Source organism: Thamnophis sirtalis, unplaced genomic scaffold (genome assembly GCF_051295495.1).
Source record: "Thamnophis sirtalis isolate CommonGarterSnake01/CBP01778 unplaced genomic scaffold, rThaSir2_p1.2 scaffold_2, whole genome shotgun sequence".
NCBI lineage: Eukaryota > Metazoa > Chordata > Lepidosauria > Squamata > Natricidae > Thamnophis > Thamnophis sirtalis.
The window spans coordinates 151,977,746-152,004,221 of NW_028261382.1; the positions used below are offsets into that span (position 1 = coordinate 151,977,746).

The 26,476-nt window shown below is 35.6% G+C and overlaps 2 protein-coding genes across 3 annotated transcripts in view; one reads left to right on the top strand and one right to left on the bottom strand.

Moving 5' to 3' along the window:
• Positions 1-19,751, top strand: part of EMILIN2 (elastin microfibril interfacer 2) — a 35,356-nt gene extending 15,605 nt beyond the window's left edge. The window contains exons 3-8 of one of the 2 annotated variants that reach the window (XM_087707214.1): positions 247-422; positions 2,302-4,179; positions 10,495-10,974; positions 12,378-12,413; positions 13,161-13,289; positions 16,526-19,751. In XM_087707214.1, coding sequence (XP_087563340.1) covers positions 247-422; positions 2,302-4,179; positions 10,495-10,974; positions 12,378-12,413; positions 13,161-13,289; positions 16,526-16,878 — 3,052 coding nt within the window. In that variant the 3' untranslated portion in view covers positions 16,879-19,751. The remainder of the gene's footprint in view (positions 1-246; positions 423-2,301; positions 4,180-10,494; positions 10,975-12,377; positions 12,414-13,160; positions 13,290-16,525) is intronic. The other variant, XM_087707215.1, reaches the window with a different exon arrangement.
• A 796-nt stretch (positions 19,752-20,547) lies between these two features.
• LPIN2 (lipin 2) overlaps positions 20,548-26,476 on the bottom strand; it is a 42,345-nt gene continuing 36,416 nt past the window's right edge. The window contains exon 20 of the mRNA XM_014060980.2: positions 20,548-23,519. Within this exon, the coding sequence (XP_013916455.2) occupies positions 23,375-23,519 (145 nt within the window). The 3' untranslated portion in view covers positions 20,548-23,374. The remainder of the gene's footprint in view (positions 23,520-26,476) is intronic.

Sequence of the window (26,476 nt, forward strand, 5' to 3'; positions counted from 1 at the left end):
CAGATTAAAGCATCCTTGACAGATGGCTATAAGGGCCTTGCATGAACACAGTCAGCAAAGGATAATCCATCAGCTCTCTGGTACAGTAGTTGGTTCCATAATCAATCTACATTAAGGAATGATAGATACATCTTGGTATGCCTAAAAGATAATTAATTTTAATTATTATATTTGTTCTACTTACATGGTTTGCTGAAAGGATAAAACAATAAAATAGTTCAATGTGCTACTTTTAATTCATTACAGGTATCGAACAAGTTTGAGGCCTAAATATATTTTGACATACAAGATGGTAACCGAATTAGAGTGGAGGTGTTGTCCTGGATACATGGGTGTAGATTGCAAAGAGGCTGTAGCAGAAAAGCCAAGATCAATAGCTTACCCAGCAGAACTTCCACCCAATGATATGAAGCCACGCTTGGGTAAATGTTTCTTTAGCTCTTCATATGCATGGTCTTTTTTGCTTAATTTTACACCACCCTTTTATTGTTTAATGTTCTTTGCTTTGCTAGCTAGATTTCTTAGTCCTGTTAACTCTGAGAAGTAGGTTATTCCTACATTATTTTATGTGTTATTTTCTACATCATTTCTACTTTATGTGTAAGAAAATTATTTCCCATGGCAATTCACCTGAAGTTTTGTAGCTATGTGTTTAAATCTATAGCGAACAATGAAATTGGTTCATAATTAGCACTTGGCATATAATTTTTACGATTTTGGCATAACTGCAATATATGTTTCATTAAATGAAGAAGATAAAAATTCATTTTCAAAGTTCATATTATAGAGTTTGATTATAGAGCTTATAGAGTTTAGGAGCATGTGTATTAATATATATTTTACACCATTCCACAGAAAAGCCATTCCATTACTCATATTCAAAAGCATCTTTTGATCTTATTCATAGTCAAAAGAAAGAGTAATAACTGTTGTGAGTTATCAATAGTGAAAGGTCATTTTCAGCTTTTAAAATCTCTAGAATTTTCATCAATTTACTATATAAATATGAGTAATATTTTAAAAATGGAAAGTATATGTCCTTTGGGGATTATACATAGGTAGTTTCAGGTTAATGACTGCAACATTCAGCAACTGTTTTAATTTGTGGCAATGCTAGAACAATAGTTTTATGACCAATTTTTAAACTTATAACAGTTGCAAGATACCCACTGTCAATTGATTGTCATTTGCGGCTTCCTACAGGCAAGCCAGCAGTAATTTGCAAGTCACAAGCACATGATGTCACACTTAATGACTGCAGGTGCTTTACATAATGACTAGCACAGCTAATGTAAGTTGAATAGGGTCAATGATCTTTCACTTTATAATGTAGCATTTAGTGACGGAGCTGCTTATCCTAATTGTAGTCATAAAGTCAGGAGTATAAGAAGCACCTTTTTCCCTCAAAAAGGAGGCTGAAAATCTGGGTGCGTCTTATACACAGAACACAGCATTTTTGCCTCCCGAAACCCCGCCCCCTTCACCAAAATGGCCATGCAGAGCCTCTAGGAAGCTTTTAGAGAGTCCCTGGGGGCTGGGGAGGGCAGAAATGAGCAAAAAACGGTCCATTGTTTGCTCAGTTTTACCCCCCTCCAAGCACTCTATAAGCTTCCTAAAGGCTATGCATGCCTGTTTTTAAAAAACAAAAAAACGGGCCATTTTTTGCTCATTTTGCACCTTGCCCCTTAGGAGCACTCTGCAAGCTCCCTAAAGACTATTTATCCCTTTTTTGGGGGAAAATCGGGCCCGTGTTTGCGAAAAACAAGCCATTTTGGGGAGGTTTGCAGAGTGCAAAAACTTTTTTAAAAAATTTTCCTCTTCAAAACCTTGGTGTGTCTTATACTCTGGTGCGTCTTATACTCTGAAAAATATGGTATATCTTAGTGTTCTTATTTTTAATGGCTATAACTATTTTGCCTTTTTTATTTCAGTCAGTCTGCTAAAATTCTACTGGGTCTTTTATAATTATAACCATCTTACAAAAATTCCATTTGCTATGATAAGACATTATTCAACGTATATTTTTCCATATCTCCATTAATAAGCTGTTAGTCAGTTTATCTGGCCATCTGGTCTAGAAAATTTCCCTTTTGCCTTTTGAATTAGTCTCTTAGTTGGTTTTGAGTTTTTTACATGATAGGTATTTATGTATTCTATGACTCCTTTCTTTATGTGTTTTCTTAGTAATGAAATGTTTCAAGCTGCAAAAATGTGACTAAGTCATTTTTTTTCATGTGCTCATTTTTTATTGTTTAGTACTGAAAAAGATAATTAAAAGAGTGCCACACTTTTCCTCTACAGATTCTAGACCAAAGCAAAAACAAGAAGATTCACAAGATAAAAAAATACAGTTTCTGGAGGATGAATTATTCCGGCTTACACAGACTGTGCTAGAACTTCAGTCTGCTATAACCAATGTGGATAAAAATCCAAAAGTTACTGTGCAAGAAGATGCAAGTCAGAGAGAAATATCTTGGTTGAACAACCTTCATGATCATCCAGGATTGGACAGTACTTCGGAGGAAAAAACAGAGAATAAATATCCATTGAACACTAATGACTCATACAAACCTGAAACAGAAAGACTAACATCTGAAGAAGATAAAATAGAGGATGGCCTGAAAGCCAAAATTAATAGGTTGGAACAACTGAATGGGAAAGTAAATGACTATGAAGGGCAATTAAAGCAGCTCCAAGAAGCAGCCCAAGGACCAACAATAACAATGCCCAACAGTCAGTTGTACCAGGAATACATAGATGCTAAATTTGAAGCCCTGAGACAGGATATGTTGGAAGGATTTGAAAAGAAAATGGCAGATGTGAAAAATTCCTGTGAATATAAGTTGACAGATATTCAACAATATTGTAATGATCATGAGGCCAATTTCTTAGGACTTAGAGAATCTGTTGCAGAAAAAGAAAATGACCTAAGAAAACAAATTCAAAATCTACAGAATGTTATCGAAGTACCATTAAACCATTCATGTTGCAGTGACGATATTAGAGAACAGATGAGTACTTTGGATAAAAAGATAGAGAAAATTGCAGAAGCAAATAAAATTTTAAATGCCAGGATAGATAATGAAATAAAACATATTTCCACTCCATATTCAGAAGACAACTTTGATGAAAAATGGGAGGAAATAGAAGCAAGGATTAATGTTACTGAGAAAAATGCTGAAGAACATTGCTTTTACATTGAGGAAACTCTCCGTAATGTTATAGCTACTAAAACAGATGAAGTAAGGGACTTATTTGACAAAAAGTTCCAAGTAATAGAAAGCAAACTAGGTTCTACTATTCTTGATATTGCTAATGTTACCAGTCCAGATGATATATATATTACTCAAGGATCAACACTGCAGAACAACTCAGAATCTGAAAATAAGCGCATTGTATTGGAGATTAATCTTATGAAGAACAAATTACAACACACTGAAGAAGTTTGCCAATCTTTATCACAGTATTTGGAAAGTCTTCAGAAAGGAATAGAAAACACTAACAGTAAATATGATCAATTATTTTTGAAAACAAAAGACAATTCTGATATTTTAAAATCTTTCAATAGCTCTTTGAGTGAAAAGTTCAGTTTAATTAAAGGCACTCAGCGTGACATTCATAAACTTCATAAGGATCTGAGAATAGTTCGGTTTGGTCTGCATGCTATTGATAAAGATGTAAAACTCCTTCAGAATGATTTAAACGGCTGTAAAGAACAACTTTTAGGTATTAATTCTACGTGTGGAAAGACACAGCTTGAGTTACTCAGAAAAACAGATGAAATACAGAAAATGATGAACAATCAAACAATTCACCAAAACAATAATTGTTGCAATCACTTGAACAAAAAGATAAATCAACTGAATAGGGAAGAATTGTTTAACTTGACCAAATGTAAGGATAAAATATCTGGCATCTCAGACTTGGAAGATAAAGTATCAAATGTTGAGAAAACTTGCAATAAACTAGATTCTGTCTCTAGCAGCCTTCAAAAGATAAAGGAGGGAGTAAACAGACACATCTCCAGTCTCTGGAACTGTTTTGATCAGATGAACATAACTGTAATATCCCATTCAAAAGATATTCTTAGCCTCAAAAATTTTACCCAACAGTTTAATAGCCAGTTTCACAAATTTGCCATTGATCTTCAGAACCCGAAGAAAATTCAGCCTTCTATATGTAAGTTGCCTTGCCTTTTCTATAGATTATTTTTAAAATTAAAAATACAATTAATAGTGTTAAATAAAGTAGCAGTTTTATTAGACAACAAGGGAAATAGAACAAAATGTCAAATTTTCCCTTATGTTTTGCACTAATGCTCTTTACTTAAGTCCAGACATTCAATGTTGTGTCAGTTTGTGCCAGATATCATATTATTGCTTTACATGCACTATTAACGTAAAAGTAGTCACCATTGAGTCAAGCTGGACTGTTGCATTGACAAGTAGTTTGCCATTGGCTTCTTGGAGACTTTTATGTTCCCCACACCCGCAACTTTGGCTTCCTGAGTAGTTCAAATAATCCAGTAATGACTCTGCTTAATCAGCCAATATTAGGTGAATGCAGTCACTATGTTTTCATAACTTTAAATGTATTACAAAATGCAAATATCTGGAGCTGCAAAATCCCAGTTGACTTTGATATGGCAGCAGAGATACAGAATACTCTTTGCTGCCATCTAATAGCTTCACAGATTTTTGCAACCCAGAATTATAAATATTCTTTAAAATTTAGAAAAAACTTGGAAAAGCAGTAGCAGTTAGCTGTTCAGTCAGGTAAATATCAATACCATTGTGCAGATTTCTCACAAAAATTATTGTGAGCACTAAAGAAGAAAATAATATCTATTTAGGCATTTGCCACATGTAATTTTTTTGGTGCTTTCAAATTGATCTTGAGCATGATGACTACATAAAGAGATGTATGCAATTTTCTTGCTAATATTTTAATAACATTTTTGAAAGAGGTTTACCATTGCCTTCTTGCTAGGGCTGATAGCATGATACTGGCCTAAAATCACTCTGTTGGCTTTCATACGTAAGGCAGGACTAGAACTCAGTGTCCTGGCTTTTATCAAGTGCTTTGAATCACTAAAACAAACTGACTCTCACCACATAATATACTCAATATAAAAAAAATTGTATTTCAGAAATCTACCATGTTTTCCTGAAAATAAGACTGGGTCTTACATTAATTTTTGCTCCAAAAGACATATTAGAGCTTATTTTCCTGCTAAGTCTTATTTGGGGGAAAATATGGTACTAAATGTGTCTGTCTGGCTGACGATCTTAACTGGGGCTTATTTGGGGGGTAGGACTTATATTATGAGCATCCTGAAAAATGCTAGGGCTTATTTTACGGTTGGGTCTTATTTTTGGGGAAACACAGTACATATACTTTTTATATTATAGCAGAAGTTATCTTACTCAAAACTGAGCATACAACATTTTAAATTTTATTTGTTGTCTTTATTAAACATTTCTATCACTTGCTTCTTTGCCCGGATTTTTTGCAGTGCTTTTCTCTAGGCTGCAAAATATATTGATTTCATGTAATAGTTTATTTTATTTACTTCAAGCACAATGGAGCCAAGGACATTTTAAATGACTCAACTCAAATATATGTTGACAGCTTAATGAATATTGTTGAATAGACTGTATGTATGAAACATGAACCAAAGTCTTATTTGGTTGCTTAATCAACACTTCCATTTAAGGTAGTAAGATGCTTGGTCACATAAAGATGATTCAGCTATTATGGAGATCATCCTTAAAATGACAAAAACTGCTCAAAATGTGAAAATGTAGATTGAGAGCAAATTTATTTTCCATGAAAATGGAATATCAGGTCAAAAGTGCTAGGCAAACCACTAAAATAGGATTAATTAATGGCAAGGATTCACAGTACCATACATGCCTATTTTGTACATGGAAACTCATGTTCAATATATCAGAAGAAAAGGATTAAATAATGTCAGTTTTCAACTAAACAATATTAGAAAATATAGAATAGAGATGTAGATAAAAATGGTTATTTTGCCAATCGCTCCCATTGTAGACAAATATACAAAACAGCTCTATAAATATAAATTCCCTGCCTAGAAAAACAAGTGCAGCTCAATATTTATTTCTGTCAGTAAGAATCTGTATCAGAGCTTATATACAAGCTGTGTTCACACAGTACATTTACAGATACTTAAGTGTTCTGACCCCCTTCCTCCGTCCAGGCATGAAAGCCGAAACCAACGTAAATGAGAAGGTTTCTTTTAATCAGTCAAGACGCTCGTTGGCTGCAAGCCACATAAACAAAGAGATAAGCACTCTGGCAGCAAGTCCTACAAAACTTGGCAGCAATGCAAACAAACTCTGGCAGCAATCCAGCCTGCCAAGTTTGTTTCTTGTTAGTCCTTAACGTTGACTTCTGCAGAACGGCGTGGCACAAGCAGTCTCTTTTATAATCAGGAGAGGATCTTAATGAGCATCAGCTGAGCGTAATCACCTCTTGTAATTATGCCGTTGTTCTTGACAGCGAGTAGCCCTTCGATGGTGTGCATCCCAGAACAACTCACAGGTGTTTTCTGGATCACTCACTCTTGTCTCCTCCCCACTGATCCAAGGCTCCGGCATCACCTGGTGTCCAACCAGTCTCTCCTCGCCCTGCTCGGAGTCGGAACCCTGTCCAGGGTCCTCCCCCTCCTCCAGGGCCGACTTATAAGATCCCTCGCTGTTGGAGTCTGGTGGCAGCTCCAACGGCTCCTGCCGGGCCACAACACTTAAGTATGATTTATTGAATTATTTCAGTTCCCAGTTCCTAACAAATACCTTGCATTTAAATTATCAGTCACTTTATGAGATAGCATATCCTGATAGTTGATAAGATTTTTCAGAATTGCGGTCACAAATCAGGCTTTTCTATATTTTGTATAAATAGAATTGCTAACTGTTTAGTCAATGTTATTTTGCATTAATTGGCAAAGGATGACAGCTATTAATCAACTTATCAGTGAAAACAAAGCATTTTGTGTTGTGACTCAGCAGCAGTCTTCTGTGAGTCTTTTTGGAATGCAAGATTAGCGATGCAGCTGGGGCTTGTTAGTGGGGTTTTGGAGATAAAAGGACGGATGCTGCCACACCTTAGTTGCAGGAGTCAACGTTCCTTTGTGCGTTCCTTGGTTCGTACAACATTGCTTGATCGTGGTTTATGTAAGATACACTTGGATAAGTGCTTTGTGTTTCCTGTAACCCGGATTCAAGGCTACACTTGGAGAAGTGCATTACGTTTAAGAGTTTTTGTTTGGTATTTGGTTATCTCGTTAGAGACTTTATTTATGTTATTTTTGGGCTCGCAGCCAGTTTGAGCCGAGAACTGATAAAAAGACTTCCTTTTAAGTTTGTCTGCTTGCTGTTTGTTAAGAGCTGTGAAGGGGGGACAGAACAATTTTGTATATAAGTACTGCTTACCTTTCTAGCTTTACATAGAGATGTGTGCTTGTTTATAGACCGTTTAACACCACACAAGAATGAGGTTGATATGAATATGGTTTGAAATAAGTTTTGGCCTGTTTAGATTATTAACCATTTTTTTGTCTATAAATGGTGACCTGCTTTACCATTTGGCCTTTCAATGGAGCTGTGTGTGATATCAGCGATCCAAAAGGCCAAAATAGCATTTAGTGCAGTGTTATCACATGGATGGGTGTATATATACCTGTTTTTCAATGTTGTTTGGTAGTAGCAATCTTTGCTGGAGAGGTAAATATATATTTAAATTTAATCTCTAAATATAATATTTGATCTTTACATTTCTGCATATTTGTGCTTATTTGGTAAGAGTTGTTATTACTGACCAGAGAACATGATTCATGGTGTTTTGTCATTATCCTTGGAACAAAAGAATGTGCAGTTCCTTTTACTTATTTTCTTATTTCTCCCTTGCTGAAGAAAATATATTTCAAAAATTCATAAAAAGGATTTAATACAAACCAGAAAACATAATGTACATGCTAAGTAAAAAAGCAAAATGGAAATCTGGGTAACTTTGGGCCAGTCACTCTCCATTAACCCACCTCATAGGGCTGTTGTTTTTAAGGAGAAAATAGGAGGGGGAAGAAATGTAATGTATGTTTGTATCTTGGGTTACTTATAAAATAATAATATAGGGATAAAAATTAATAATGTTAAGAAGTACTTTAACCTCCAGGATTATATATTTTTATCACTTAAAAAGAAACCAGTTTTCTTTAGTTTCCTTTCCTGGCATCACATGTGTCTTTTCTTTCCATCCTCTTATCAGTAACATGCATCTCTCTTTTATTCTAGACTCTGGGAGGTTTTCTCCCTACTTCAATAAGTCTTACATTTCTTTTCAGAAACTGTACTGGGGGAAGCAGGATTTGACCTCTTGTTCTTGTACACAGCTATGAATTACATCATTCCTTCCATCAGATGTGAAAGTAACATGGATGCATTATTTTTCTTGGCACATTAAATAGCAACTCATCCCATTACTATCCCTTTCTTATATTAGACAAATAAGAACTAATTTCCAATCATAACTTCCAACACAAAAGACGCACGTACAGTTTTAAATTTGTATCTCTTTCAAAGTGTGCAGTGGAAGTATATAGTGAAGATTGAAGTAGATCTTTAGAATTACTACTTAAAAGTTGTCCTTCAATTCGGTGCAAATATAATCAAATAAAAATATGTGACAGAGACAGAATAGAGGCACAGATCTATAAAATTTTCCTTGATGTCTCTTCCTTTTAAAAATCATTTAAATGGAGGCAGGACAAACAGTAATTTAAAAAGGAAATAATTTGTAATTATGTGTTGCCTTAATAATTAATGCATCTTCATTCTTGGTGGAACTACAAGATTTGGGCTGTCAAAATTTGGATGATCAATCGATGACAGCAGAGAGACCGAGAAACTAATTAATTTCTGCCATCTAGTGTTAATTTTGCCACTCTGATCCAGTAGACCTGCTCATTCATACCCTTTATGAACTTTTGGTCATTACCCAAATGCTATTTAGGAAGGTTTCTCCAGTCCTCAGAGAAGATTTGATGGATGATTGTAAGATGAGTTCAGGAACCATTCTGCTAAAGATACTTTTCTGTTAGCATTTTGACAGTGTATAGGTCTGGGATGGCGAACTGGCGAACCTATGGCACCCGTGCCACAAGTGGCACGTGGAGCCATTTGTCAGGGCATGCAAGGTGTTGCCCTGTAAACTGGCCAGCGCGCATGCACGCACTGGCCAACTGAGTTCAGCCTTTTTTAAAGCCATTTTCCCCCTCCCCAGGCTCCAGAGGCTTTATAGGAGCCTGGGGAGGGCGAAAACAGCCCCCCCTATCCCCCAGAGGTCCTCCGGAGGCTTCAGGACCTTCCCTAAAGCCTTCAGAGCACAAAAAAACAGCTCTATGGGCAAACTGGAAGTTTGGGAATGGACTTCCGGTTTGCTCATAGGGCCAGTTTAAGCCCTCCAGAGCCTTCAGGGTCCTTCCGTAGGCTTCCTTGAATGCTCCAGAGGACTAAAAATGGCCCAACGGACAAACCAGAATGGGGGGGGGGAGTTCCTGTCATGCGCGCATGCATGCATGCACACTGGGAGGGGTGTCGCATGTTGCATTATGGGTGCGGCACGCCCATGCACGACCCCCCCCTGCGCTCCCCCCACTTATGGCACATGAGCCAAAAAGGTTTGCCATCGCTGGTATAGGTAGTCCTTGCTCAGAACAATAATTCACATGACCACAACTGGACTTGCAACCTTACTTCTACTTTAGTCATTAAGTAAAGTGACATAGTTAAGTGAAAAATCATGTGACTACCATTTATGATTTTATTTACATATAGTACAATATTAACTTCATTGCAAGTAAAAATGTGCCCCAGTTATAAAGCATCTGGATGATCTTGTGATTGACAGATTTCCTACACCTGCATTCCTACCATGCACCCATTCACCTCCACTTACTAGCATCCACTAACTCACTAGCATCTGCCTTTGGCATCCATCTGCCCATTCACATTCCTTGCCATCTGCCCTTAGCTCTCACCCACAAGACTGTTTGTCTGCGACTCCTGCCTTTTCTCATATCATGGCCATGGAGTGCCCTTGCATAAAGACAAGCATGGTCCTGGGATTATGATGGCAACCAAGACTGCCAGAATTGCTGTTGGTGTAGTCATGTGTCATCTTGCTTTACCAGTGTATCACCTACTGATATAAATTCTGCCCCCAGTTGTCATCATAAGCCGAGGACTACTTGTATCTGGTTTCTCTTTTGAAAAGAATTTAGGTCTCTTGCTTAATAACTATGGTTCATTGGTTGCTTGATGTGATCCTTTCATTATAAAAGAGAAGCATATGATCATCAGCCTTGCACTTCGGTGTTATATTTTTAATGTTACAGATGTCATAAATATGTTAATTCTGATATTTTATTGTATCTAACTGGAGGATTTTCTATTCTCTATATATCTTTAGATGAAAAACCATCAGTGCTGTTAGCAAAGGAACAGGAGAAAGAACAAGGAGAAATTCCTCAGCCACATTCAGATCCAACAAAACCATTACAGTCATCTCAGCCAGGCAAATTTCCAGCACCATCACAGCCAAGGATTCCTGCACAGTCACAAACAGAAGTGCATCTGCATCCCTCCCGAGTTCAAACACCTGTACAAATTCCAGAATTAAGAATACCTCTGCAGCCATCGCGTCCACAAATAATTATACAGCCCCCATTGCAAGGAATACCTCTTCAGTCATCAGATTCCAGAATCCCGATGGAGCCATCAAAACCAGGGGTCTCTTCTTTGCCTGGATCTAGTGGGTTACTGATGGAAGCTGGACAGGCAGGCCCTCCTGGTACTCTTCTAAGGTCAAGAAAAGGACTGCCAAAAAGAATAAATGGGAAGGACGGCCAGAATAATATGCTTATATCTGAAGGATACGCAGGGGCACCAGGTGAGGAAATCAGCATTTTGAACTGTGATCAGTTCTTTTAAGTCACTGATGAAATCAAGTTAATGCTCATTCTGCATTGAATGTCATCAGTGTTGATTAGGCATAGGTAAATATGAACAATATCATCATGAAAAAGATGTCAAATGGGAAGCCATATTTGGTGTGTGTGTGTGTGTGTGTGTGTGTGTGTGAGTGAGAGAGAGAGAGAGAGAGAGAGAGAGAGAGAGAGAGAGAGAGAGAGAGAGAGAGAGAGAGATTGATTCCCAGTATAAGTGCTTTTACTCAGGTTTTCAGCCAGCTCGCTTTGCATTCTTTTTTATTTTTATATATATCAAATTATTTTTAACATTCCATAGCTCAGCCCTCATGATATTTTGAATAAATTTACCTTATTATTTTAAAGAATTTGTCTTTGAATATATATGAAAATCTCAAGATCCTTAAGGGCAATTATATCCTCCCTTTAGTTTTCCAGTGATCATTTGGGAGCCCAGTTCTGTAAGCTTTACCTGCTAAGTTCACTGTCAGAGAAGATTGTCACTGCAGTCCATTGTTGGAATGAATCATAGATGCAAATGGAATACAGAGGAAGTGGGACTAAATATTATTAAGGTTTTTGAAATACCACTTTGGAGCTTGTCTAAATCCATTAAGAAGGAAGTTAATTCTTCCGGTACATCAAAAGGGATGGTTACTTGGGGTTAATCAACAGTAAGAAGAAGTGCTGTGTGATTTCAGCACAATCTACTATTAACTGCTGCTAGTTCAGGATAAATACAAGTCTCTAATGATGATATTAATGTTTTATAATTTATTTATTTTTCCATTCATGACTGAAACCCGCTAAATTTAACCAGCTTTCACAGAGTATCAAATATTATTATCTGAATTCCTTAACAAAATGACCAGACTTGAAACTCAGTACTCAGAAGTCAACCCCTCCTTGGAAATTTCTCCAACAGTTCAGCATCCGTTTCTCTTGGAATTATAGTGAGAGGTGTTAAGATAGTAGCTGCTAACTATATCCTTAATTGTTTTTTTTGCTGAGAAACAATGTAACTTTTCTTACTCTGTCTCCATGCTTGACTTCTCTTAGTCTTTGTCTCTCACTTTAGAGCAAGAATGTCCAAGCTTGGCAACTTTAATGGCTGGGTGGAGAATTCTGGGAGTTGAAGTCCACAGGTCTTAAAATTGCCATGATTGGCAATTGGCACCTCTGCTCTAGAGCAAAAGGGAAAGTTCTTGCTACACTATACAAATTCTTCATTTCAGATAGCAGTTCTCAAATCACTGAGCTTGAAAAGACCACTCCACAAAATTATTTGAAGGCTGCACTTGTAAAAAGGGACAGAGAGATGAGAATAATTATTTTTAAAATATGTTTTCCATATATGTTCTTACAGGTTATCCAAACCCACCCAAATCGCCATCTCCACAAGGTAATGCTATTGCTTCTCTTAATTTCTTGAAGCTAATTTCCACATTATACTTGCTGATAATTTGAAACAATTTATACCATAAATACTATTTCTAGAAATCTTATCTGATGAAATCTTGTTCAGAAAATACATCTCTTAACATAATTTCAAAATATGAAATGATCTCAAACTGTACTTAAGGATAATGGAAGCAAGTCGAGAGAGAAATAAATACCCATTTATTGCTTTCTTTTTGTTTACAAAGAAAGTTTGTGATTTTCTTTTTTATCCTGTAGTTCAGTGAGTAATGCTAAAAATGGATATATGGCACAGTGGCATAGGAAATAATGAATGAAAAAAACGAAATGTGATTTTTTTTGTATGGGTAAAATATGTATGTCATATATTTTGCACATGGATAAAATGGTGAATGTGAGTTTAAGCAAGCAAAAATGGTGAGTAGGATTTTTAAAAGAAGAGAAACATAAAATCAGTATCTTGAAAGTATTCAAGTACTCAAGTTTCATATAGTTAAGGACTTTCTAATTTAAGGAGAAAAATAGGTATAAGATTTATAAATAAATAAATTCAGCACTCTTTGTATAGTATTAATATTTTAATACCATACAATATTTTAACGATATTAATATTTGTCTTAAACACATTTAAATACAATTAAACACACTTAAACCAATTTTGTTGTATTTAAGTACAATAACAATAAAGATTATACTTATACTTAAATTATATATTTTTTCTCCAATTTAGTAGGAGCTTTTACTTCTTTGGTGTCTTTTTCTGCTGGCCTTACAAAGAAGCCTTTCCCTGAAGATGTGGGTGTGATACATTTTAACAAAGTCCTTGTGAATGATGGAAATTATTATAACCCTAACACAGGTAAGGTGCAAGGTGGGGCTATAACTTGAAATTTGCTTGAGAATATTAATAAATTACAACAGCAGACTTCAATTACTCAGATTAAAGATTCACATTTAATTTTCTGATACTTTATATTTTCCCATCTTTCTAAATGCTACTCAAAATAGAAAGAAACAAGGCAGTCTAGTTGCAGCCTGAATCTGACTTGGTTTCATTGTCAGTTGACTCTGAAAACCATCTCATTATCTGCTCTGACTGCAGTTTTTTTATATCATTACACACAGAATTTATCCTGTTGCAAATGGCGGGTACAGATTGAAGGATAGGGAGGTGTAGCTATTCCATAAATTGATATAACTTTGCTCCATGGAAAAAGATCAATAGCAGACCTTGGGCAGGTTTGCAAAAATATTTCCTGGGGGGAGGGGAGAATAGCTTTTTGCGTTTTCTGTTCTCATTTTATTTGTGCTATTAAAATGCAATCGGTTATTGTACAGACTTTCAACTGCTTCAGTTTCTTCAAGCTGTATATTTTCTATTTCTGTCTGCAGTTTATATAGTATAACACAAGCAAGTAATGCAGAAATAGCTTGATTTAAACCAGTTCATTTGAATGAAGTATGAGAAACAGTGCAGTATGGAGATTTCTTTTTGCCTCATCAGATTGATACGTATGGTATTGTTTCATTGGCTTAAATTGTTTAAACCATAAACAAATCAAGTTAATTTAGAGCAGAGGTGGGTTACTCCTGGTTCGGCCTGGATCGGGCGAACCAGTAGTGGTGGTGGTGGGAGGCACTGCCCACCCACCCGGATGCTTCTGCACATGCGTGTGAACACAAGTGAACTGGTAGCACCGGGATTTGCAACCCACCTCTGATTTAGAGCCTATAAATCCTGTAAATTAAGTCAAGGTTATAATTTTAAATTCTGGAGTAGCCAGAATGTCCAATATTCAGGACTTGTGGTTCTGTTTAGTACGTGGGTGACCATTTTCCACCCTGCATCTCTAAGGAAGGGTCCTTGGTGCTCTCTGAGCTTAGTTATTTTCTTGCCTTAGCATTTTGTTAGCTAAACTAGGTAACATCATCAGTGCACATCGTCTTTCAACTTTCAGAGATGCCGCGCTGCAGGACACTGTATGTGAGACCTGTTCATTCAGAGTTTGAATGGTGAACAATAGACTTTAACTGAATCCTGACAAGACTGAATGGCTTTGGTTTGGGGGCAATCTGGTTTTAAGATTAGATCATATCTGATGCTGAATGGAATCACATTGCCCCAAATATAACCTGTGTGCAATCAGGAGGACTTCTGGACTCACAATTCCTGCTCACGAAACAGGTGGCTATCATGGTTAAGAGGACTCTTACACTTTTGCATTATACATCAGGCATATATATTCCTGGATTAAGGGGCCCTACTCACAATCATTCATGCCAAGTCAACTCTCAGTTTGACAGTTGCAATATGTTGCACATGGGGCTACCCTTAAAGTGGGCACCTGGTGTGAGAAGTTATGTGAATTTCTGGTAGATTGCATGTTATACCTCTGCTGTGCAAACTGTATTGGTTATCAGTTTGTGTCTGGGTCTGGTATTTTAAAGATTTAAATAGCATGAGATCAGTTTTTGAGAGACCACTTCTTCCCAATTTTATCTGCCCATCCCGTCGGATGCAACAGGTTCTGTTATCTAAGGAGTTACATTTTGTGAGCTCTAGGCAAGAGCAACTTTTTGGTGCCTGCATCATGGAATCTTTTCACCTCAGAGTTGAGGTCAGCCTCACCCATCCCTTTGAAGGTCTCTCAAGACCTGATTATGTCAGCAGGCATGGGGACACCAGGGGATGGATGAACTTGTGAGACGGCTCATCATTTTTAACATCCCTCCATTTTATTATTTTGTTATTCTTAGTTCTTCTTTTAGAGTTTTTAGTGTTGTTTTAATAATAATTATATCATGTTTTAAGTAATGATTGTTTTATATATCTACTCTTTTATTGGACTGTTGCATTCCACCCAATCATTTCTGTGAGAGAGAGACAATAAATAAATAATAAATAAGAAAGGAAAGAAAGAAAGAAAGAAAGAAAGAAAGAAAGAAAGAAAGAAAGGAACCAACCTGTTGTTGCCCAGCAGGTGCTGTTGGAGCTGCCATCAGACTCCAACAGCGAGGGGCCCTCTGAGTCGGCTCTGGAGGATGTGGAGGACCCTGGACAGGGTTCCGACTCCGAGCAGGGCGCAGAGAGGCTGGTTGGCCACCAGGAGGCACCTGAGCTTTGGACCAGTGGGGAGGAGACAAGTGAGTTGTTCCTGGATGCATGCCATCGAAGAGCTACTAGGCGTCAGGAACAACTACGCAATAACAGGAGGTGATTGTACTCAGCTGGTGGTCATTAGGCTCCTCTCCAGACTATAAAAAGCTATTTGTGCACATGGCCCTCTTTGGAGAAGTCAACGCAGGATTGAATGTTGGAGGACAGTAGTAGGAGCTTGGCAGGCTGGATTGCTGCCAAGCCTTATCTGTGTTTATTGCTGCCTGGGTTTGTCTGAGTTGCTACCAAGGTCCTTATCTGTTTGTTTTGCTTGGGTTTCAGCCACCAAGGTTTTGGTGTTTTGCTATTAGCAATAGCAATAGCAGTTAGACTTATATACCGCTTCATAGGGCTTTCAGCCCTCTCTAAGCGGTTTACAGAGTCAGCATATCGCCCCCACAGTCTGGGTCCTCATTTCACCCACCTCGGAAGGATGGAAGGCTGGTGTCAACCTTGAGCCGGTGAGATTAGAACTGCTGAACTGCAGATAACAGTCAGCTGAAGTGGCCTGCAGTACTGCACCCTAACCACTGCGCCACCTCGGCTCATGGGTTTCAGCCACCAAGGTTTTGCTTGAGTTTCAGCCAAGCCTTATCTGTGTTTATTGCTGCCTGAGTTTGTCTGAGTTGCTGCCAAGATCCTTATCTGTTTGTTTCGCTTGGGTTTCAGCCGCCAAGGTTTTGGTGTTTTGCTATTAAAGGACATTCCAGTTAAACTTGTGTCAGCATTCGTTACTGAACGGAGGAGGGGGTCAGAACAGAAACCCTAACTATTCTGTGAAGAATTCTGCTTTACTAGTTCTAATAAAATAGAAAACTTTCACAGTAAAACTGTAATGTTTCATCTCTTCGTCTGGAAACCCCCCCCCTCAAATATGCACTTGTCCTGTTGTAAGAATTAGAGGGTATGTGTTATTTACTGATACATCTTTTTTGCAGGTTTCTTTACAACTCCATATGAAGGTCGTTACCTAATCACAGCTGTTCTAGTTCCTGAGAGAGGTGAATATATTGAAGCAATGCTGTCAGTCTCCAATTCAAGTGTTGCTCAGCTTCACACAGCTGGCTATAAGAAAGACCAACCTGAACATCGCAAGCCAAGATCAGGGAAACGGATTTGTGGTGGAACTGGGGCTTTTCAACTTGTTCTCCATCTCAAAACAGGTGCAGAAGTAGGTGTCGTAGTTACTGGGGGCAAGCTAGCCTATGCAGACTCTGATGAAATATATTCTACATTCAGCGGAGTATTTCTGTATCCTGAGCAGAAAATAAAACCTGAATTAAATATCTAGAAATTGAACCTGAACAAATAATGAATGAATTGGAAAGTGTTAATGTTCCTTTTTCCATTTTTCTACATTTTGATAATTTGGCTTAAATGCTGCTCTTATCTGTTTCTTCTCCTATTTGCCTTTTATTTATAAAGTATGGTTATTTATGTATAGACCTAATTTGGTATAGTAATTAAGGCATCTGGCTAGAAATCAGAAGACCATGAGTTCTAGTCCTACCTTAGACCCAAAGCCAGCTGGATGACCTTGGGCCAGTCACTTTCTCTCAATCCTAGGAAAGAGGAAATGGCAAACCACTTTTGAAAAATCTTATCAAGAAAACTGCAGGGACTTGTCCAAGCAATCTCTGAGAACTAGACACAACTGAATGTAAGAAAAGCAATATGCATACCAAGAAAAGCTATGGTTGCATTATAAAATGTTCAAAATATGTTTTGCAACATTTGCGAATATCTAAGAGAGCTGCGATGATATATAATGGGACTTTATTCAGATTTCTATATACAATATATTTGATATCTTTTTATTGTCTCAATCAACTCATGCATTCTTTTTATTAGCTTCCTTTAGCTAGAGGGAGTTCACACTAGTAATATTGATCACAGGGATACTTTGCATGTGATTTAAAAGGTATTTCATTCCCAAACAGATATCATGGCCCTTGATTATCTCACAAAAGCTGAAAATCTAGTGAAGAAGCACTATCTTCCAAAATTAAAAGTGGTTGAGATTTTGAGTGATAGCCACATTTCATGAAATCTTTATGTATGCACCTGAACTCTCATGAAGGTTTGGTCATTTGCATATTAAAATGTATGAGCATTCTGTTGCTTGAAGGCTGCTTATTTCATTCAAGGATGGGAACTTCATTTCTGTTCCAAGGACAACACTTCATCTTGAGTAATTTGTCATGGTCCATAGTCCAATGCTGAACACTGTAAGAGCTAGAACTGCACAAGGCTGTCTTTTTTTCTACCTCTTATCTCTTTTTAAATATATTTTGTCAGAAAGTGAACAGAATACTTCCAGATGGCTTTTAAAATTCAGCTTACACCCATTTTAGTTAGCTGTTGAGATCATTGCAACAACTATGTAATGAGTCTTATTGTCCCTCATGCGAGACTAAAATTGAGAAGTTGGCATGCATGACTTCATAAGTCATACAATTTGCAAATTATAGTTTACAGCTATGTAATGTGAAAATCGCCATTATTAGGTGATGGCAACTGGCTTACTAGCTTGTCTGACTCTGATCAATTGTGCTTTATTTAACACACAACATTAAATAAAACAACACAATTTTGAATCTTACATGTATATTGCCTATATCTAGTGTGTGTAACACAAGAAAGAATAAAATTAATTCATAGCTTTATCAGCTCTATAATAGTTATTTTCTACAGAATTGTTTTAATTTTTTCAAAATTCTCATTTCCTTCTGTCAATTTTCTACTAATTCTACATTATCTGAATCCATTTTTTAAAAAAAACCACATATCCAATATTTGCACCAGCTTATACAATTATTATAGCAATGTTTTATTTTTTTCCAGAACTTATTTAATGTTTTAGTAATTTACAAGTTCACAAGAGAACACTAAACTGTATTATTCGTTCATATGAATTACTTTTAGAGCAGACTATAAGAGAAGCCTGCCAAATAACACTTTTCTTCTACTTTGTAAGTTACAAATAATGCTAAGAGCTAGATTTATTAAGTATTTCTCATTAATCTTTTCTCTTGGGGTCTCAGAAATAGTTATGTCTTTCATTGTTCCATGAGCCATCCCTGAAGGATTGTTCCTAAGCAACATAAAGCAAACTTCCTCCTGAAAGATGAGCTCATTTTTAAACTGATACATATGTAGAAAAATGTTTTCTGTCTTCAAACTAGAAGCATTATTTTCTTCAGAATTTTATGAAAACGTGCAAGTATGAAATTGTTCATTTGTTGCAGTTCACTCAAATGAAGCAAAATTATCACCACCCCATAATCAGTAAGTTTATTGCTTTCTGTTTTATCATTTCACCTGGATCTACTTGAATGCAAAACTGGTAATTTTAATTTCTAAAAAAAAATGTTAATCTATTCAGATATATTGAAAAATAACACAATGCTGTGAGATAATCATAAGGGCTGAAGAGGGCCACAGAGCTATATTTTAGAAATATTTGTGTTACAATTAATCATTGTGAACAGCTGCTTTAACATTTGAAAGCAATAAGCAGCTTTTAGAATTAGAAAAAATCCTCTGGGAATCACAACATTTAGAAACAATATTATATTTCAAGCATTTTAGGACTAGTTGAATAAAACTCAAAAGTATATTGTTTGTCCAGACTGCTAATATCATTGCTTTCAATAGCAGGGTCTATACACACCCTGTAGAAGGGATGGCAGAACCTGGGACGGAGTGAAAAGGGCAATTAGCCTAGAAACTCTAGATAGCCACAAGAAAAGTCCACCCCACTCCCCCTAAATGCTGTTGAACCTTAACTAACTAAACAGGTGTCAACCCTTAGTTGACAAGATTCTTGTGCACTGGCTTTTTGCACTAAATCAGTTTAATTGAACCTTCATGTATGGACTTGGTCTTTCATGCCTGATATATTGCTATTCACCACATACTATATATCATTTTCAAATTTGGTTTTGCATGTTTTCAAATTGTATAAGCTATTTCAGAAAAATGGGTACATATCCATTTTAACTTGTCTTTATTTTGCATACGATTGTTCAGTTCTTCCTTTACAATGAGCGTATTCAAAAGTACAACGATGTCTTAAGTATTTAATGGTATCAAGTGTGTATTTTCAACTGGAAATTTGCTGCTGGTTAGACAACATACTTTAATAAAGAAATAGTTCCCATCTCCTTTCACCATCTACTTTTGTCCAGTTCAGTCGCTTCACATTTTCTCCATTAACTGGCTTCATCTTTGAGTTTATCTTCATATTATAGGGGATTTATGCAGTTCACATTCCATATTTCTAGGAAATGTCAAAGGCAAATCACTTTATATTGTTTCCTTCATACTTTTCAAACATTTGCATATAATAGCTGAATTCTTACTGATCCTTGTTGGACTCATTCCTTGGCTAGCCAAAAACATTCTAAATATTTATTGCACATGCAATAAGACAATCCAAGTGGGAGAACAGTAGAAATAGTGGAGTATTTTTGTTCCAATTTCTAGTCCTTCCATCCTATTTTATATCCTGAGTATGCACCATACTGTTTGGATTCTTCTCAGTACCCCCCCCCCCCCCCCGCAATGCCTTCTTCCAGTAGTTTTACTATCAAAGGATTAAATTACTTTAATTTATCCTGAGTTTCCAGTGTTTCTATTTCCATTGCACTGACAAATTTGATGATGCTACTATAACTGCCGAATAACTACAGCACCCAGCCATAAGTGCAACCACTACAATGTGAACTATTTGTATACAATGGCAGTAGCTGTATTGTTCTTATTTGGTTCTTATTTGGTTCTTCAGCAGAACAAAATTAACATGAAATTGGGTTTTAACACATTCATTTTTCATTCTCTTGTCTTGTCCAAAATACATGGTACTATAGAGTTCTTCCTCCTGAATTAAATTTTAATTCTATAATATCTATAAATATTTATTATGCTATAAACATTTCTATGGAAACAGACACAGGTGTAATTTTACTATAAATTTTATTAAACAATATGATATGACATTTTTCCAAATACATCCAGTTTGTACCAAAAATCACTGTTCTGGAATGTTGTTTGATTAATAAGTAAACAAAGTTATATCAAAGGAAAAATCCAATCACAGTTAACAATGTTTCAAGAGTTTTCTTCTTTCTCACAATCTGAACTATTCAAGTGTAAAGCTTGTTTTTAAGGTTTCAAAATTTTGCTGCTTACGAAACCAACTTTATTAGTTGCAAGGTGAGAAAAGACATATTTCATGTATTTTGATTGTAATTGGCATTTTAAGACCTCTTAGCAATACTTTACACATTCTAATAGTCTATATATGATATAGCATACTAATTGAATACATTTAGAGTTAACCAATTCTGAGTCATGAAATTTAGTGAAATATTAATTTTCCAAATGAAGATATATTTTTCAACCAATATATTAACAGTAACTTTTTTTTAAAAAAAGAATATATATTCATTTTTTACTGAAATATATTCTATCTTCTGGACAACTTGAACAGAAAGAAATAAGAAATCTGAACTTTGGCAATACAAAACACCAATATTTTGGGTCCTGTTTTATGTTTTTTTTAAAAATCTGCAGATTCAGATCAAGATTTTCAGCTCATTTAGATTGCAGTATTTATTTATTCCAATTAAATAATTTAACCGGTACAGCAATTCATTATATTTCTAAAGTAAAAGTAACTATACTTTGAAAAAAGAGACTGACATAGTAAATAAACATAAATGTCCATTTCTTTCACAGAAAGAATTAGCTTACATTTACCTCTCCAAAACAGGTATAGTACAAGCATTGTTTTCCAACTTATCAGTATTTGCTACCAGGAAATAGGTTAAAGGTGAGCTCTATCAGAAAGTGAATACTGAGACAAAGTTCATCACTGGCCAGCTCTAGAGTTACTGAAGCAAAATCCAAACTTAATATATAATTACCCAATAACAGTATCCAGAAAGATTTAAATAGATAATAAACAATCCCCAGGTTAAGACTTGTATATTTGTTGCAATGAAAAGTAATGTTTGGATCAGGATGACTCAAGCACTTTTCCAATTTAGCAAAGAACAGAATTCTGAGTGCATACAAGTGTGTAATGGAATTCTTCCTTGGAAAGCAATTTGGAAATTCTCAACATTCAAAAAATAAGCCATAGGTTTTCTCAATTCCAACCACTTTATCACAAAACAAATTAACTCCAGATGACTTCATGGTGTTAGGGATTCAATTTATCGAAATAAAAGCATAAAGCATTACTAAAATGCAAACTAAATAACACTGCAATATAGAACAAATATCACAACTTTTGAGGATGCTAATGGATTTTTTTTTACTAAATTTTAATCTATGAAAGTGCTTTATCAAATATCAACATAATTACATAATACACTAATGAATTTGATACAGTACAATTGGCAGTGACTAATCAAAATTGTATACTTTGAGCGTACAGAGAATATTGGTTGGGATGTAGATTTGTTTCAAATGTACTACATTGCAGCCCAAACACTGTTTATTTCATTGGTGTTAAGAATCTGTACACTTAAAATAGTGTAAAGAATTTCTAAATTTTCTCAGATATATTTTCTATACAAATTCAATAGAAAATAGGCCATTCTTCCTAACACTCTGAAACATTCTTTCTAAACACTACTGCAACATGAACTCAAATCAATAGCTGACCTTATCTTTTGATATATTTACAGCCATTCACAAGTGTTGCCTGCATTTATGCCTATCCATTCTTAAAATTTGAGATAAAATTTAAGATAATCTTTAAAATTATTTTGTTAGGACATAAGGGTAAAAACCTGCTAAATTTGCTGCATTATCTATAATTTCCATTAACAGATTGTGCAGCAGTGGAAAACAAATGAAATAATGTGGGACAACTGCTACTTAATCCAGAACTTTCATTATTTTTTTAGAGTTACTGTGCAGCTAATACAAAATATTTAATCAGAACTGACATTTATAGCTGTTTCAAAATAATTCACTGACCTGCACCTTTTTTTATCAAATTGATAAACCAATTCAGAGGTCCTGAAAAGCAAAACAGTTGTCCCAGTTTTAAAAATTGGCTATATGCATTGCCATTTACTTAGAAAGTAAGTTTATCCCTGAATATTTTCTGCGTATGTTGCTAGTAACTTTCCCATCATATATAAACTAAATGTAATTAGGAAACGGCAACAATCTCCTGTTTTGCAGCAAAGAAGTTCTTATCATTCTGTGGACTTTCAATTTCACCTAGTAGTTTACCAAAGAAAAAAGGGTGCTGCAAGTAAAAAGCTCAGGAAAGTCTATCATACTGGGTAGGATTTAAACTACTAAAGGCAAACCTGAATAAATGCATAATTTAAAATAGCATTTTTACTTTGATTTCATTATTCTAGATTTACCCATTAACCACTACATTCTTAAGACACACATAGAGAATTGCATGTTTTCAGTTGTTGCATCTAAAACACCTTAAAAGCTATTTTGATTACCATCCAGAATAGCAGACCAAACAGAAATGCTCTACGAGTTCCACACTTTTTTTCATATACTGTACACTTGAAGATGAAAAGCTAAATTCATCCATTTTCCTTCATTTGAAAATTTGCTACTTCAGAAGATTATTTTTCCAGTATCTTTAAAAAAAAAACAGGCTTGAGTAAAGAACAAAGGAAATAGTTTTGCATTTCATTGGTTTGTATCAACGAATGGTTCTTCCTGCGTTTAATAAGACATATGGTACCAAAACAGTAAATGACCTCTCCAGAAAGAAGCTCTGTGTGTGAGTAATGCTATTAAGCTAAATCTTCCATATTCACTTCAGGAAGCAGTTTTCTCCAGTAGCAAAAGGAACTGAATTCTGGGCACACAAAAGCAGAACTCTGTTCTTTATTAATTAGTGGAAACAAATGTTCCACTAGTTCATTTAATCTGTAATACCTGTATAGAAAATAAATTAGAAAAAACATTAATGCATTATCCTTATTTTATAGCACAATATTACATATACTTACTCTAAAGAAGCATGTCCTACTGTTTAATTGTACTTATGCAAAGGTTAATAGTGACGTTCAAGTCTTAACAAATGCTAAATTCATAAATATATATTTGAAGATTTTAATTACAATTGTAAAAATATACAAAACTCAGAAAAAGAAAAAAAGTGCAAAGAAAAGAAGAGAACAGTAAGCAAAGAAATATATAGAAAAAAAACAAAAACAGAAAAAGTTGCAAAGAACTGCTTGCAATCTTCTTAACAGAAGTTTTAAATGCATATATATTTATCTGTCTCTAAGGGTACAAAATTTCTTTCTTTCCATATCACAAGTCTGCAACTAAAAAGCTGTTTGATTATTTTCATCTAATTTCCATGTATTTTGGTGTGCTGAAAACAAATAAAATATTGAAAAAACTCCTAGAATATTGAAAAAACTCCATGATTTGCCACAACATGCAAAATTGTCTTCAAATTTATCATTTTTTTTAATTTTTGGTATTCTTTTTATATTATGGGTTTTTAATCAAATTTAAAGTCCAAATTACTATTAATTAATTCACGTAAGTGCATTTAAGATATAAAATGCCAAAAAAACCTTAAAGGATTTGTTCGAGTTATGTAAAAAAAATATAGCACTGTAAATCTGATGGTCAGCAATATATACATAAGCTAAGCAAATTTTACGTCTGTGCTTCTAATGGTAGAAAGGGTTAATCTTTCCTGAAGAATCCAGTGGGAGTTCGTTCCTTACTTCGCCCAGGAAGACAAGTTGGTTTATTGCACCAATGTCGAAGGTCTGATGGGTCAATTTAAAATCCAATATGATTCAGAGCAATGGCATCTTTTTATAGATTCTTCAAAAAGCAGTTTTACCTCACAACGGTTTTTACGTTTCCATACCTGTAGATCGTTTGGTACACTTGAAAGAAACCTACGAGAACTTGGAATTGGTTCTTTGTAAACTTAAATATGAAGACCATGGTTGGCAAGTGTGTGGGGACTTGAAGGTCTTGTGCATGCTGCTCGAGCAACAAGCTGGGTATACCAAATACCCTTGTTTTCTGTGTCTATGGGACAGTCGAGACCGACAAAATCACTGGACCAAGAAGAGTTGGCAGCCGAGGGTGCTAACAGTCGGTGAAAAAAATATCCTCTGAGAAACTTTGGTACCTTCCCATAAAGTTCTTCTATCACCTCTCCACATAAAATTGGGATTGATGAAGCAGTTCGTAAAATTACTTCCAAGAGATGGAGAATGCTTCAAATACTTGGTCACCAAGTTTCCATGCCTGTTGGAGGCAAAATTGAAGGAAGGTGTGTTCGTCGGACCAGATCAAGACTTTGTCAATACCATGACGGATCCTCAAAAAGTCATACAGAAATTTTTAGGCAATAACAAAGATCCTCACTACAAAAAGATAGTCGGAAGAATGCTGAAAGCATTTCAAGCTTTAGGTTGCCTGATGAGTTTGAAAGTGCATTTCGTCCAGTCCCACCTTGACTACTTTCCTGAAAATTTGGGAGCTGTGAATGAGGAACAAGGTGGACGATTCCACCAAGACATTAAAGAGATGGAAAGGAGATACCAGGGAAAATGGAGCATTACAATGATGGCAGACTACTATTGAATGCTTCAGAGAGACATTCCAGGTGCTACTCACAAGCGTAAATGCACCAAGAGGAGCCTCACAAAGAAGAAGAATTGAGTTTAGTGTTTGTAGGTGAGCCCATTTCAGTTCAAAAAAGGATTTTCATGAAAATATTGTAATAAAACTTTAATTTTATAAGTCTATTTCCATTTATTTTGAGGTATTGCCTTATTTAACATAGTTACGTAAATTGTCAGGAAACGTGATGTCCTATGACAAAATGGAGGTCATTTTCAGATTCAGCACACCAAAAAACATAAAGATTATGTGGAATAACCAAAACAGCTCTTGAAAAAAATTTTTTTGCAGACCTGTGAATTTACTCTTTCTAATCATCAAATCCAAAAATCACAAATTTGTTTTTTTCTTTTTGTCAGCAAAAAGCCCATATTAGCCATTTGCTAATAAAAATAGTAGTTGATTTTCTCTAACCAAGTTTCTTTTGCCTTATCTGCTAGTTCCATTATTTAGCCAACCATTTCTCCACTGTAGGTATAGCTAGTCCTCAACTTATGATTAATCGTTTAGCGATTGTTCAAAGTTACAACAGGTGTACCTTGGGGATACTTATGATGTGGATTCAAAGTTCTGACAGTCTGACCCCCTCCTGCAGACATGTGACCAAACTTCAGGTGCTCAGTAATACAGCCACTATCTGCAGCATCACATGATCATGTGACCATGTTTTACAATGGTTTTTCTAAAAACCAGCAATTATTTCCAGTTTTTGGCAAAACCATGCCCATAGCAAACCAATGGTTTGCTTTATCAACCGTAACATTCTCTTAACCAACACAAAATAGGTCATAGACCAACCAGTTTTATGACAGAACCTTGATGGGCAAATTAGTTGTAAGTTGAAGACTGCCTATATTTCAAATCATTTCATTTTTGTGCATGTATGGACTTATAGCAGTACTCATATAAAATAATATTCTCTAATATTCTCTAGTTGTTTGTCTAGTTGTTAATCCCAGCAAAAATAGTTCTGATTTCAATTTGTAAAATTCTTGTATCATCATCAATCCTACATTTTCTGTTTTTTTACAAGACTTACCGGGCATAATAAAATGAGACTAACAAATGTTAAATTTTATTGTCTGTTTGCACATATGTGAACACAGGATGACAAATCCAAAGTTGGAAATGCTCACAATCACACAGCTCAAGCTAGGTTCCCCAGTGCTCCATGAGGTACATATATACAAATTTATCACAGGTACTTGTGAATTTAGAGAAAACATCTGAAA